We start from the raw sequence: 16,725 nt of genomic DNA, 5'->3' as shown, positions 1-16,725 counted from the left end.
CAGGTCATGTCCCACCTTGTTGTTGGGTTATTTGTGCACAGGTTTTATTGTAGCTTCACCGTGCTATGTGTAACCCCTTCTTATCCACCACCACAATTATATATAGCCTTTCAGGGAAGAGGGGTTGCTTCTTGCCTCGTGGCCCTCAGGGGCGATCCTGGCCCCTCCACCGCCTGAGGCAGCAGCACTTGCTGCTGCCCCCCCTCCCCTGGAAATTTGCTCTTAAAGTACCAGAAGCAGCATTTTTGCTGCCCCTGGTACCTAGTGGGGCACTGCTGCCTGAGGCGACAGCCTCAACTTGCCTCATTGGTGAAGCACCCCTGGTGGGCCTTATAGGTGGATACTCACAAACATATGGTTCAAATAGGCGTAAAAAATCTTTGTTGTCCCAGCGCGTATCCTTTAGAACTGTGAAGTAGATGCGGCAGCGAAATAGTGTAATATTGCCTTTAATATATTTAAAAATGTAACATTAAAATTGCACTCACATGGTATTCCGCAATAATAGCATGTATAGCATGTATAGCATATCGTCCTAGAGAGGCTTTCTCTCCACGCCTATCCACAATCGGAAATCCTGCTGCCAGAGCGCTCGTGGCTTTAGGGTCCCTTGCAGTATATCGGCGGGTCGCTCTCCTATGGCGTGCTATTCCGTGCTCCGTGCCTTACGTGTTTCGTCTATCACTTCGTCAGAGGCTTGGACGCTGCATCTACTTCCTGTTGCTTTATACCTTCCATTCCCTTAGTAACAGTCCATGTGATCCGTCTGTCAATCATTACTTGAACTCCCCTCCTCCCCCTTAATTCTCCTCCTGCTCCACTTGTCTTCTATCAGACCGCCACTTCCTAACTTCAAAACATTTTGCAACAGTCCGATCGTTAACATTGTATCTTTCACAAATATTGACACATTACTTCCTGCAGTAATATCATTGTGTCACTTCATTTTTATGACTAACATTTCCTAATCTTCATTGTTAAAAACCATTAATAAGTTTTAAAGAAATTTTTAAAAGGATTTAAAATTGTATAAAACTGTATAATAAGAACATATAAAAGATTATATATCGAGGGGAGATGGATATAGATTTAAAAACATTGTATAACAACTTACAAAAAAGCCCTCAGATTTATATCTACATTTAACCCATTGGGTACTGAGGATTCCATGTTATATATCCACCTACTTTCTGTTCTCAACGTTTTCTTTATCAGATCACCCCCTCTCCAATTCTTTCTTACTTGCTCTATCCCCCAAAATTTTAACCCCTGTGGGTTTTGATTATGTTTCAGTTTAAAATGTTTGGAAACGTTATGAGAAATTACTCCTGTGCGAAATATAGAAAAAGGAGTAATTTCTCATAACGTTTCCAAACATTTTAAACTGAAACATAATCAAAACCCACAGGGGTTAAAATTTTGGGGGATAGAGCAAGTAAGAAAGAATTGGAGAGGGGGTGATCTGATAAAGAAAACGTTGAGAACAGAAAGTAGGTGGATATATAACATGGAATCCTCAGTACCCAATGGGTTAAATGTAGATATAAATCTGAGGGCTTTTTTGTAAGTTGTTATACAATGTTTTTAAATCTATATCCATCTCCCCTCGATATATAATCTTTTATATGTTCTTATTATACAGTCACAATTTTAAATCCTTTTAAAAATTTCTTTAAAACTTATTAATGGTTTTTAACAATGAAGATTAGGAAATGTTAGTCATAAAAATGAAGTGACACAATGATATTACTGCAGGAAGTAATGTGTCAATATTTGTGAAAGATACAATGTTAACGATCGGACTGTTGCAAAATGTTTTGAAGTTAGGAAGTGGCGGTCTGATAGAAGACAAGTGGAGCAGGAGGAGAATTAAGGGGAGGAGGGGAGTTCAAGTAATGATTGACAGACGGATCACATGGACTGTTACTAAGGGAATGGAAGGTATAAAGCAACAGGAAGTAGATGCAGCGTCCAAGCCTCTGACGAAGTGATAGACGAAACGCGTAAGGCACGGAGCACGGAATAGCACGCCATAGGAGAGCGACCCGCCGATATACTGCAAGGGACCCTAAAGCCACGAGCGCTCTGGCAGCAGGATTTCCGATTGTGGATAGGCGTGGAGAGAAAGCCTCTCTAGGACGATATGCTATACATGCTATACATGCTATTATTGCGGAATACCATGTGAGTGCAATTTTAATGTTACATTTTTAAATATATTAAAGGCAATATTACACTATTTCGCTGCCGCATCTACTTCACAGTTCTAAAGGATACGCGCTGGGACAACAAAGATTTTTTACGCCTATTTGAACCATATGTTTGTGAGTATCCACCTATAAGGCCCACGAGGCAAGAAGCAACCCCTCTTCCCTGAAAGGCTATATATAATTGTGGTGGTGGATAAGAAGGGGTTACACATAGCACGGTGAAGCTACAATAAAACCTGTGCACAGAAATAAGGGGGTCATTTGCAAAACGTTATTGCCCTATATTTGTTTGTTTTGCCCGGTGCCTGTGGCGCTGGCTTCTTTTTTAGGTATTATTTTGTGGACTTGAGGGATACAAGTGAGAGCCGGCAGGGGATTGCGAACACAACCAAACCTAGGACTATAATTTGGACTGATGGGTTATTTGTGCAGACAAGTACAGATTCACTTATTGATATCTTATCAATATCATTATTATGTTACCAAATAGCCTGTTGGTTCATATGCTTCAGATTCATAGATATTATGGCAGTACTAACAAAGGAACAATTCCACCCACCACATGCCCCCAGAAAACCTCCTTTCAACCAAATGCAAATGTTGTCAAACTGCATTATCATTGAATTATTTCCTTGGGCAAGCTGTAAATAATGGGTTCATTCATGTAATGTTCTGAATATTTATATACATTTTTTATGTTAAAAATGTAGAATGTAGTTCAGTCATCACCCAGCGTTAGATTTAATATAATGTGACTGGGGGGAGTTCTGCTTCTAGCAAAATAATGGAAAGATTGTATTTATTGACCCCTCATTTTCTTTTGTCTTTACCAGTTATTGTTTCTATAAATGGTTGTTTATAACACTGTTAGGGTACCGGGCTCTTTTGATTAATCAAATTCACTCCGTGTACTGAAATGGCAGCAGATTATTAACATAAAGCTAAAGTGCTTTCTGTTATTCAAAATCTAGATGTCCTTATACTTGTTTTCCTACATTGAGCCTCTTTTACACGATTGCTGGTCTTGGTTAAAAACATTTGCAAGCTTACATATTGCTCCATTGTAAATATTCTGCAGTTCTTTCATAATGTCTTTGCTCAATGGTCATTTGCCTTGTTTGGTGATTTATAAATTCCTGTAAGAGTAAAGGCGACATGTACCTTCCCTGAAACGAATTCTTATGCTTTCCCTAGTTTTCCAAATTAGGTGTATATCTAGCACAATTACAGATGCAAGAGAAAGCTATCATGAGAATCATCAACACTACCTAACTACATATAGATATCACTATATGTTCCCTCATGAAGTCTGATTATATTTTCATGTTAATAAGTAAAAATTGCACAGTAATCCCAATATATTAGATAACATTGGGACGACTGACATTGGATTGGTAAGGACGATTTTCATTGGAGAATTGTCTTACATCTGTAATTGTGCTTGGGTTTAGAACAATCAGGAAGCCGAGTTGGATTTCTGGTGGCAATGACAAGTGCAAGTGGTGTCACAGTTTGGCACTACTTGTACAGCTTTCTGATTGGCTCTTGCTGCAGAGACAATAAAGGGAAGTTGGTGAGCACTTTATCTCCAGCAAGATACACACTGCAGCTGTCAGACAGAGCTTCATGAATGAATATCTCAATATGTTTTAAAGCGTGTTCACCTTAAAGTTTTCTTTTATGATGTTATAAAATGGCCGATTCTAGGCAACTTTTCAATTGGTCTTAATTATTTATATTTTATAATTTTTTAATTATTTGCCTTCTTCTTCTGACTCTGTCCAGCTTTCAAATGGGGGTCACTGACCCCATCTAAAAAACAAATTCTTTTAAGGCTGCAAATGTTATTTCTACTTTGTATTACTCCTCTTTTATTCAGGCCTTCCTATTCATATTCCAGCCTCTTAATCAAATCAATGCATGGTTGCTAGGGTAATTTGGACCCTAGGGACCAGATTGCTGAAATTGCAAACTGGAGAGCTGCTGAAAAAAGCTAAATAACCCAAAAACCACAAAAAATAAAAAAATTAAAACCAATTGCATATGGTCTCAGAATATCACTCTCAACATCATACTAAGATGGACACTACAGAACGTTTGAGCTAGAGAATACATTAGATGAGTTTTAGGAGAATTTACATCCCATTTAATTAATGAATTCTAGCTTTCGGTTTTCATCAGACTCTCTGCCTAGGTTTCTATTGTTTCTTTTACATCAAAGTTTTTTTTCCTTCTGGATAAAGAAGAATTCACCCAATAGTAGCACACAGTTCTCAGTGTTAATTCATATAGTTACAGGTCCCCTCATAAGTTAAGGTGTCATCGAGGGGCGTTATCGGTGCTTCAGGGGGTACGATCACACCCGTGCCAGCACCCCCTCGGGGCCCTCCTGAGAGGGGTGGGCCCGGCTGCACTGCCTGCACCCGGGCTGGACCCTCATTAGTTACGTTACTGGTGTCAGCCTCTATTTCATCCCAGTGAAAGGATAAATAAGAATACAAGGTACAAAATAGTGACGATCGATCTGTATCTAAAGTCAGCCTCCAATGCACTACATAAAGTGTAAGCTTATTTGCGCATGGTATATGTGTTTTTGGCAAATCATAAATAAGAAAAAATATGTGAAAAGTCCATACGCAGAAGTCTTGTTGCTTCCATCAGTCATTATATGATACCCAGACATCTGGCCCCTTCACCACAGCAAGTCACATTTCTAATGTGCCTGGGATCCTATGGCTAATGGCTGTTGCTTCTCTGCAACACAAAAGTGTGAAGTAGCAGCCAAGATAATTAGAAACCCCGCAGAGGTCAGAAGCACTGAGTGAGCTAATATCTTCAGGACATTACAGTGCTCAACTTTATGTTATAGAAATGAAAAGAAGTAAAACCCCTCTCTATTCAATGGACCACCAAAAAGTGGACTTCTCCACCTCTAACAATTTTCCTATTCCTCCTTTCTCTTTCAATGCTGGTCTCTTTTGAATAATTTTATGCAAACGTTTCTTAACACCCTATAACTTTAACGGGGGTGTATGGATTAATTACTATTCACCAATTTTTATGCAGTTCTCAAAGATTACCTTAATTGATTTGCAGCAATTTTAATGAATTTAGTAAAGTTTACTTTTTAACAGTTAATCAGTTATTTACAATCTTCTATAATGAATGGATTTTAATGTGTGATATATAATAATTAATTAACTTTAATTTCACCTGGGTCAACTTAATCCTGGTTATTTAAGTCAACTCCTTAATTTCATTTGAAGCACTAGCACTTTATAGCACAATATCAATTAATCCTATTACATGGTTTTTAATTGCTGATGAATTATTAGCACCTAGTACATAGCACTTTATTGGGTAATCCAGCAATGGCTGCCCAATAATTGAAGTAACACTGGGTTAGTAACCTTTAACCAATCAATTGAAACTGTTAATTTCGACACTGCTGCACAGATACTTGAATTTTCTCTAATTGGTGGTCCATTGAATAGAGAGGGGTTTTACTTCTTTTCATTTCTATAACACATTATTTTGGTAATCACACCTCTTTCGTTCGGAAAACGTATTGCTTTTTTAGGAAGGTACACTGAACAATTCTTTCTTTATAGTGCTCAACTTTATGTCTAGTGACAGTGAGTTAATTTCAGCCACTCTAAATTATCAGTTTATGGCACTAGGGATATTTCCATATAAGTAGCTTAGTGAGTTTAGAATTCAGTCTACTCTGGGGCAGGATAGGGTATATAATTCAATTAAAGGCACATTCGCTGGCTCAATGGTAGGGTAGATATGCACCAGTAAAGGTAAAAGTAAAGTCCATGTTTATTGAATCATTTAAAAACATATGAAAATTCAGAAATGGATGAGCGAGGAAGGGAAGTGCAGGGCTCTACGCGTTTCGTGACTATAATGGTCACTTCGTCAGAAGCCATGGCTTTAAATGATTCAATAAACGTGGATTTTACTTTTACCTTTACTGGTGCATATCTACCCTACCATTGAGCCAGCGCATGCGCCTTTCATTGAATTGTCTGCCTCATCCCACGTGACCAGAGTGGAACGTTCGAGCTGGACAGAGGGATAGGGCTCTCTAACTGCCCTCACATGTGGAGGTTGTTTGCGCGTGTATGTTTTCCTGTTGCAGGATAGGGTATATACCAGTTAGCATGTTCACTGCTTTCTACTGCTTATTATGGATCAGGAAATTTTAGGGGCATTTATAGTGTAGTAGACTATTTGCCAGATGGCAGCTACAACATGAGTAAAAATAAACTTGAAACCTAACCTCAGCAGAGTACAATATGGGGCAAATTCACCAAGGGTCGAATATCGAGGGTTAATTAACCCTCGATATTCAACTGGGAATTAAAATCCTTCGACTTTGAATATCGAAGTGGATGGATTTTAGCGCAAAAACTACGATCGAAGGAATCGAACGATTCGAAAGATCGAACGATTCGAAGGATTGAACGATTCGAAGGATTTTAATCCAACGATCGAAGGATTATCCTTCAACCAAAAAAATTTAGGCAAGCCTATGGGGACCTTCCCCATAGGCTAACATTGGGTTCGGTAGGTTTTAGATGGCGAACTAGGGGGTCGAAGTTTTTTCTTAAAGAGACAGTACTTCGACTATCGAATGGTCAAATAGTCGAACGATTTTTAGTTTGAATCCTTCGATTCGAAGTCGTAGTCGAAGGTCGAAGTAGCCCATCCGATGGTCGAAGTAGCCCAAAAAACACTACGAAAGTTTTTTTACTTCGAATCCTTCACTCGAGCTTGGTGAATTGGCCCCTGTATGTCATATTTCTTCCTTGTTTTGCTCTTGGCTACTGGGGCTTGCCACTTTTTTGAAAAAATATCCATTTTCTGAATGGTCATGTAATGTTAACAGAAAAAAAATGTTGCTTTTAGTTTAGATCAAGTCATGTGTAACTGTAACTGGCTGTCATACACTGAACAAGAATGATCAGACTAATACAGGGTCTGCTTTAACTTTTTACTTATATTAAAGGGATACTGACACAAAAAAACTACTTTTTTAAAGTACTATATACTATATAGTACTATATATAAATATATGTACACTAAAAGTTACCTATAGGTCATTTTTATCATTTTTTGCTGAGAGGTTTATTTTTGTAAGTTATTGTTAGTTGTAGTTTCTAAATATGACTGTTTTGCCAACCTGACTGTCCCAGTTTAATTTCTGGTGTCAGTATCTCCTTAAGAATTCTCACGTTTGAAGTCTGAATTTCTTTTGGCACCTTACGGTCACATAGTTAAATTAAACATTCATACTAATTTCTTGCAAGCAGTGTGCGCAAAATGAGTTATAAATTAACCCCAGTTAGTCAGTAAAACAATTCTAAAGTAGGAAAAAAGAACAAATGTATATGTACAAATAGAAGGTTTTACTACAGAATTCCTTTTCTTGTTGTACCTGCACAGATAAGTCACTTGCATCTAATGAATCAAGTGCTAATGCAGCTGATAATGTAAATTAATTTACTTAATTTAATTTCACTTCATTTTATGCAGCTTTCTCTCCTAAATGATGATGTATAAGGGATCATTGATTAATGGTGGGGCAGGGTGCAAACTGCAAAAACAGGTAGGGTTTCCTTGCATCTTAGAGTTCTGTGCTGTGTATCTTGGCCTGGATTTGTAGTCTAAAGTGCAGAGAATAGCAAACCCGTAGGGTGTAAATGCTCAGTGGATGGGTCTTAAATATACTTGCAACTGTGGGATTATTAAATAAATGCTATAATATCCAACCCTCAATTGAAGTGAGTATACCCGAGACAAAATTAATGTTGGTTTGTTCATGCAACAAATAACATGTTACACACATGTTGTAAACTTTCTGTTTCTACTTTTCTGATTCTCCCAGGTACTGAATAGCTTTCTTTTATAACTGTTTAGGAAAAACAGCCCTCAATTACAGAGCAAAAATGGGGATGGGATACTTACTGTAAAACAATTTGGGTTTAGGTCAGGTTGTAGATGGTGTGTATGGGGTAGTGGTAGTAAAAGTCTGTTGGGATCTGGAATGTGAACTGTTTTACCTTCTGTTTTTCACAGGGTTATTTAAAGCAATGCAGAAAGCGGAGGGACATGTTCAGTGATGAGCAGCTGAAGGTGATATTTGGGAATATTGAAGACATATACCGGTTCCAAATGGGTTTCGTCAGAGATCTTGAGAAGCAGTATAATAATGAGGAGCCACACCTTAGTGAAATCGGGCCTTGTTTTCTGGAACATGTAAGTTTCTTTCAACTTGATGTTCAGGATAGGTCTTATTTACAACTATGTTTCTTTAATCACAGTGTATTAAATATTAGGAGCCAGTATAGATCCATTGTAGTAACCATGGTAGCCTCTTGTGATACATTCATTGTGTCATGAAAATGGCATGCATCTGCCCAAGTTGGAGATTTATAATACAGCCTTATATCTACTATATATATGATATAGTTAGAGTACCAGAGTAGAAATGCCATATTTTATATATTGAACTTATTAAACCAGCATAAAGGTTGGTATCTCTATGGTAGCAATGATCCAGACCGTCAAAATTGTCACAGGAGTTTCACATCTTGGATTTTGTTAGTTAGGCATGCAACAAACACATGCTCAGTGGGCTCTGAGCAGCTGTTGAGAAGTTAAGCTTAGGGGTCTTTAAAAATCATCAAGCAGAAAATGAGCTTTACCTATTATATAAGCTGATGTTACAGCACTGATATATTATATATTTTCAGTATCTAGTGCGTCAGTCCCTAAACTCAGTAACTGAGCATGTATAGTAATTTTTGTGCAGTGTGAGCAGTGAGTTTACTGCATGTGTGTGTGCAGTGAATCAGCAGAAAAGACGATGGGGAGCTACTGGGGCATCTTTGGAGACACATACTGTATCTTCCCTGCTAAAGGGCTGTGGCTGCCCTTTAGCAGTAAAGTTGGTATAGAAGCCAAAAACATAATGTACAACATTTCTGTCATCAATTTATTAGTTGAGCTTTAGTTATCCTTAGCCTTGGGCTTTGCTGACCAAAAGGCCTACATTCATTGCCTCCACTACTGTAATGAGGACCCATTGTTGGCTGCTAGTTCTTAAAAAGCTAAGTCTATCTGTGTCCTACCATGGGAATTCATACTGCCATGTTATGTCTGTTAGCACTGGGGTCTCTTAGGCTTGCATTTGATAAAAGAGAAGGACAGACAGGTATTTTCTCTACCCTGATAGATATATATTGTATAACAGTTTAGTTATAAGCAGTTTATAGAGCAGGGATGCCCATTCCACAGTAATATTGTGTTTCCAGCACTTCCATCATAAAATTGAATCCCATAAGGGATTATTTCTACAGAATGAGGTTTATACTATTACCAAGTAAAGGAAGAAATATAGGTTCGTTGAAAGAATAGGCAGCTTAGCAACCGTTTTGTCGCTGCACTGAAATAATTCTTTCCTGTCAGATTTCAAAGCTCAGAGGAAAGCTTTTCTGATGTTATTATCAGAGTATCCTCTTTGTAGAAATCTTTCCTGAAGGAAAAAAAGATTGCAAAAGCTATAGATACATACACTGAACTATAACTGCCAACCCTCCCCGGCAGTCTTCAGCTATCAGGGCATGCTAGGAGTTGTACTCCTAGTACATATGCTGCCCCCCGCTCCGCTTAAAAAATCAGCGTTGGAGCGGGTTAAAGATGGGCAGCATCGCTAGTGCATTGAGCGGAATAGTGCTCTCTGTACTAGCGGAACCAAATTTCCATGTTAAAACCTGGAAATTCAGCTCTTAAAGTTACAAGAGGTTGCTTTTTGCCGCCCCTTGTAACAGGCCGCTCGCTGCTGCCTGAGGCAAGGCTCTCACCCTGCCTCATGGCAGGAGCGCCCTGGTTGTACTTCAACTACAAATAATTGTACGTAAGTTGGAAGTCAATAAGTATTGTTGTTGCTTTCTAACTTGCCAGTTGGCATGCTGTGTTCCTAGAGGGTATTATTCCCACTGCTACTATAGGCAACATCTCTCCCTACTATACCTGCTATCCCACAGCCACAGTCACAACCCAGAGACTATTATCCCACTGTTACTATAGGCTACATATCTCCCTAGTCAGGGCCGGAACTAGGGGTATGCAGAGGCACGTGCCTAGGGCGCAAAGGCAGAGGGGCGCCAGGCACGTACCTCTTCTGACGCCATCCCCTGCTCGGACCCTTGTTCCCTTAACCTGCAGCATTTTTGTGTCCTTAATCTGCAGCGGTACTGAATAGTGAGTGTGCGCATGCACGATCCCGTTCTTCGACACATGCACACTCACGGGTCCTCGGCTCTTTCGCGCATGCGCACTTACGTTGCCTCGGGTCTTTTGCGCACTCGCACATCCTTGGCGAGAACATTGGGGAGGCGACGTAGTCGGCTGGGATGCCCGGCCGACTTAGCCCGGCACTGTCCCTAGTATACCTGCTATTCCACGACCAGTCCCTTCCCAGAGACTATTAACCCACTGTAACTATAGGCTCCATATCTCCCTTCTATACCTGTTATCCCACAGCCACAGTCCCTTCCCATAGGCTATTATCCCACTGTTACTATAGGCACCATCTCTTCCTACTAATACTATACCTGCTTTCCCACAGCCACAGTCCCTTCCCAGAGGCTATTATGCCCACTGCTATTATAGACACCATCTCTCTACTATACGTGCTATCTCACAACCACAGTCTCTTCACAGAGGCTATCATCCCACCGCTACTATAGGCACCATCTCTCCCTACTATACCTGCTATCCAACAGTCACAGTCAATTCCCAGAGGCTATTATCCCCACTGCTACTATAAGCACTATAAGCACTATCTCTCCCTACAATACCTGCTTTGCCACAATCCCTTCCGAGAGACTATTATACCACTGCTACTATGGGCACCATCTCTCCCTATTATACCTGCTATCCCACAGCCACAGTCCCTTCCCAGAAACTATTATCCCTCTTTTACTATACGCACTATCTCTTCCTTTTATACCTGCTATTCCACAACGACAGTCTCTTCGCAGAGACTATTATCGCCACTGTTACTATAGGCATTATATCTCCCTACTATACCTGCGTTCCCACAGCCATAGTCCCTTCTCATAGACTATTATCCCACTGTTACTATAAGCACTATCTCTCCCTACTATACCTGCTATCCTACAACCACAGTCTCTTTGCAGACGCTATAATCACCACTGCTACTATAGGGACTATCTCTCCCTACTCTCCCTAAATGCCCCAAATTCTCCCATCACTACCTACTATATCTGCTATCCTACAGTCACAGTCCCTTTCCAGATGCTATTATCCCACTGTTACTATAGGCACTATCTCTCCCTACTATATCTGCTATCCCACAACCACAGTCTGTCTCTTCACATAGGCTATTATCTCCACTGCTACTATAGGGACTATCTCTCCCTACTATCCCACAGCCACATTTCCTTCCCAGAGGCTATTATCCCCACTGCTAATATAGGCACCATCTCTCCCTAATATATATGCTATCCTACAGCCACAGTCCCTTCCCAGAGGCTATTATCTCCTCTGCTACTAAAGGCACCATCTCTCTCTACTATACCTGCAATCCCACTGCCACAGTCTCTTTGCAGGGGCTATTATCCCCACTGCTACTATCGGCATTGTCTATACCTACTGTATCAGCTTTACCAGAGCCACATTCCCTTCCTAGAATCTTTATTCCTCCACTGCTACAATTGGCTCTATTTTCCTGGTGGACCTGCCCACCCTAACGCCACCCCAGATGCAAAGTGCACTCTGGCCCCCCTCCCAAGCCGCAACACCCCCCCCCCCACGCCTACCTTCATTTTCGTTCAGCTGCCAGGGGACCAGGGAGGGAAGTCGGATGCTGGGTTTTTTCCTGGTGTCCCTCCAGCCCAGTCCGACATTGTGCCCCCTCTCCAAAAAATACAGCTTAGGCTGTATTGATACCAGTAAAACATTCTTAGTACATAAAAAAGGATTTGTAAGAATAATGACTTGTGTGTTTAGAGTAATGTTGGCATTAAATACCTGTACAGGCTTTGATACTGCTGAAAATGGTTGCTTTTCTGACACTGCTAAATGACAAATGAGCAGTAAAATGAACCAGTCCAGCATACAGATTGATCATTTCACTTAAGTTGACTAAATGCCTGAAGGCCTTGGACTAAATTATAGCACTGTTACATAAGCCACACAGGCCTGGCCTTCGTGATCATCTGTGTATATGTCTGAGAAAGTCAAGAAAATGATAATTTTCCCATTTTAGATTTTTATCTCAAGTGAAGAGGCTGTTATTATGTGTGTTTGAGCTCATTCCAGTTAATTTTTAATATGTTATACAATGGACATTTCTAAGCAATTTTTCAATTGGTCTTCAATATATTTTTTTTTATTATAGTTTTTTAACCATTTGCCTTTTTCTTCTGATTCTTTCCAGCTTTCAAATGGGTGTCACTGACCCCATCTAAAAACAAATGCTCTGTAAGGCTACACAATTATTATTGTAGTTACTTTTTATTACTCATTTTTATATTCAAGTCCTCTCCTATTCATAGTCCAGTCTCTTATTTAAATCAATGCGTGGTTGCTAGGGTAAGTTGGAACCTATCAACCAGAGTGCTGAAACTGCAAAATGGAGAGCTGCTGAATAAAAAGCTAAATAACTAAAGAATCACAAATAATAAAAAATGAAAACCAATTGCAAATTGTCTACCCATTGAACAACCCATTTAAAACCTATCTGTGATATGGACAGGATCTGTCTATGACTTACCAAAATCAAAAGATGATACTTTACTGCGTATCCATTCTTGCTATCCTAGAAACCCTTTTACAGGATTCCTGTGGGTGATTTTATTTCTGATTCTCTTTGCTGATGAAGATTTTTTTTGAGGCTCAGACATCAAAGGGATATTCTTTTCCCAGTCTGTTTGCAAGATATAAAAATAAGAAACAAAAATAAAATTTAATAATAAGACCTGAGTTCATAGCCAGGCTCAGCTGTATACAGTATATTAACTGTACATTAAGTTCTGTAAGGACGATGTCAGACATGGCACCTTGTCAGCCGTGGGAGATCCCATTTCATGTGGACAATAAATTGTCTCAAAATACCATGTAATCTAGAAGAATGGGGTTGTACATGCAGCAATCCGGCATAATCACAGGAAATGGCATCTCCCGCAGGCAAGAAGGCACTATGTCTGACATTGCTGTAATGAGTTTCTTTGGGGCTGCTGCATTTACTTATGTTGGTTTTACACTAAATAAACAATAGGCAGTCAGAATCCATGTGGGCTTAATGGCTGGAGATAAATCCAATGTTCATTATCATTAAAACCCACCAAACCTTATTAAACCATCTTTAAAACCATCAAGTACATATCTTGGTAGTAGGAGAGCATTCTTAAAGGAAAACTATACCCCCAAAATGAACACTTAAGCAACAGATAGTTCATATCATATTAAGTGGAATATTAAAGAATCTTACCAAACTGGAATATATATTTAAGTAAATCTTGCCCTTTTACATCTCTTGCCTTGAGCCACCATTTTGTGATGGTCTGTGTGCTGCCTCAGAGATCACCTGACCAGAAATACTACAACTCTAACTGTAACAGGAAGAAGTGTGGAAGCAAAAGGCAGAACTCTTGTCTGTTAATTGGCTCATGTGACCTAACATGTATGGTTTGTTGGTATGTTTGTGAGTACAGTGAATCCTACAATCCCAGGGGGCGGCCCTTATTTTTTAAAATGGCAATTTTCTATTTATGATTACCCAATGGCACATACTACTAGAAAAGTATATTATTATGAAAATGGTTTATTAACATGAAGCAGGGTTTTACATATGAGCTGTTTTATGCAATATCTTTTTATAGAGACCTACATTGTTTGGGGGGTATAGTTTTCCTTTAACAGGTTTTGTGACACATACAGCCACTTCCTCAGAAGCCATGGATTTGTTCTAGTATGAACTGAACTATTGGGACAGTGAACAATTTCTTTAAAAGCTACTAAAGTCCATGTTTCCATGTAGATCACCCTAAATGACCCTAGGACATCAAACACAAATAGGTATAATTTCCATACTTCTCCTTAATCTGTGCAGTCCCCCCAAATGCAGTTGAAATTTGAAAACCACTGAAGGAAGATATTGAAGTGAACCCAATCAATTTAGTCAAGTGAGGGGTTATATGAGATAATAGGGGACATCATTGCAACTGAGCTTAACTGATTGTAGGGAGGCTGGTATTCTATATGAGGGATCGTTATAAGTAATTTTTCATTTTCCTGTGACAGGCTACATGTGTTGAAGGGGTGGGGGTACAAGCAGCCAGGGAGTGCACAGGTCAAAGCATTTTCAATTAATCAATGTGTCTCATTATAGTTTATTAGCTTATGTTTGAGAGATGGATTGTTCTCACTAATATAATTGGGAAATGTCTTTATGCTGTTGTGAACCAATGACCCTTTAATGTTGTATTCCAGTTCTCTCTGTTTAGGTAATACTATCTGAAAGCTGATGTCAAACAGGGCAATGCTAGCTAAAGGGGACATTGCCTATCCAAACCAAGTCATTAAGCTCTTTAGCTAAAGTTAGCTAAAATGTTTACAAACTTGTCCTCCAGTCATATAATCCTCTGTCCTGTAATCCCTGTCTGATCATTCCTGAACCCTGAGTGGCATTAACATTAAAGTGGGAACCCTATCATTTTAATTTACAGCAACCCCACATAGCCCCCATTCTTCTCAATAACATAACTGGATCTTTAAAAACCCCGGGGGTCTTCAGTAGCTTTTCTCTCTATGGTGATTATCTGGCAGTCAGTGGTTGTTTGGATTGGTGACAGCCATGTTTGGTTGCAAAGCAACTGGTTTTAGGCTCCCTGGCAGTAGCATGTGTGCTGGAAAGCAATCTGGACCCTGGGGTTTTAAAAGTGCCAATGATGTAGCTGGGGAATTAACAGAGGGCTCAATGCAGAACTGTTAAGAGTAACAAGTGGGGGGAGTTAGCTCTCTTTTAATACCTTTAAAAAGGTTAATAATATTAACAATATTATATTTACAGAAACTATTAAAAGAGCCTTATTAACAACATATGTCATGATAGTTTCCCTAAAATATGTCAGCTGACATGAGAGCATATAATTATTCAATGGCAATAAAAGTCTTTCCATGAAAGAAAGCATTTTATGAGTTTGGGAAAGCAATAAATTTATGCTAATGTTAGTGAATCATTTCCATTCCTATGTGGCTATATAAACACTTGGTTTGATTGTTCTACAGAACTGATAAAGCTTTCAGGGGAAATTAACAGCAGTGATCCTCCTCTAGTTACATACATTATCATTTATTTATATAGTGTTTTACAATAACTGTATAACTTTAAGTAAAACAAGAAGAACAAACAAGGGTTACAGAATGTCAGTTAAGTTTGAGGGCCGCACTCCCAATAGCTCACAAGACATGCAAAGTATTTCAAAAGCAAAATTAGTAAAATAAAAAAAAAAATATTTAAGAATCAATGATGAAAAAGTAGTTTCTAGCTATTGCTAGTTATGTAATGTCTGTATGGGACCACTGCATTCATTTATACATTCTCTTCTTTCTTCGTAACTGTTCCTCCTAATACAATAACTGTATAACTTTGAGTAAAACAGGAACAAGGGTTACAGAATGACAGTTGGGTTTGAGGGCCCCACTCCCAAGAGCTCACAAGACATGCAAAGTATTTCAAAAGCAAAATTAGTAAAATAAAAAAGGAATACTAAAAAAATCAATGATGAAAAAAAAGTTTCTAGCTTTTGCTGGTTATGTAATGTCTGTACTGGGCCACTGCAGTCATTTATACCTTTTCTTCTTTCTTCGTAACTGTTCCTCCTTTTCTTTTTGCTCAAATTCCCTCTGTCTTCTACTCATACAGCAAGATGGGTTCTGGATTTACTCTGAGTACTGTAACAATCACTTGGATGCCTGCATGGAGCTCTCCAAACTCATGAAGGATGGGAGATACCAGCATTTTTTCGAGGCATGCAGGCTGCTCCAGCAGATGATCGACATTGCCATTGATGGATTTCTTCTAACCCCTGTACAGAAGATCTGCAAGTACCCACTTCAGTTGGCCGAACTATTAAAGTACACTGCACAGGATCACAGGTACCAGTGCAGCTTTGCATGTTTCCCATATCCATCATATCACTGTGATTAGGAAAGGAAGTTTAGGCCTTAGGCTGTTGTCACACATGGTCCCACCAGCTGGCAGCAAACCAGCCCTGTAAATTGTCATTCACTTTATGGGGAAACACTTGATAACAGTATCACAGTGAAAAAATATAACCAAGTACAGCCAATTTCCATTAAGTTAAACAACAAGCATAACACCCACCATAACATAGAACAGCACCTTCTTGTGGGGCTGCCACATGCATGTTGTTCTAAATGAAAGGCCACTTACTGTATGTCTGTAAAGATT

The 16,725-nt window shown here is 39.3% G+C and overlaps 1 protein-coding gene across 5 annotated transcripts in view; it reads left to right on the top strand.

Moving 5' to 3' along the window:
• Positions 1-16,725, top strand: part of LOC108700542 (rho guanine nucleotide exchange factor 9) — a 258,564-nt gene that overhangs the window by 207,146 nt on the left and 34,693 nt on the right. For 4 of the 5 annotated variants that reach the window (XM_041575080.1, XM_041575083.1, XM_041575082.1 and 1 more), the window contains 2 exons: positions 8,298-8,477; positions 16,177-16,409. In XM_041575080.1, coding sequence (XP_041431014.1) covers positions 8,298-8,477; positions 16,177-16,409 — 413 coding nt within the window. Of the gene's footprint in view, positions 1-1,861; positions 2,185-8,297; positions 8,478-16,176; positions 16,410-16,725 lie in introns of those variants that run through there. The other variant, XM_041575084.1, reaches the window with a different exon arrangement.

The sequence above is a fragment of the Xenopus laevis genome, chromosome 8S (genome assembly GCF_017654675.1).
Source record: "Xenopus laevis strain J_2021 chromosome 8S, Xenopus_laevis_v10.1, whole genome shotgun sequence".
Taxonomy (NCBI): Eukaryota; Metazoa; Chordata; class Amphibia; order Anura; family Pipidae; genus Xenopus; species Xenopus laevis.
This window is presented reverse-complemented; position numbering and strand designations above follow the sequence as displayed.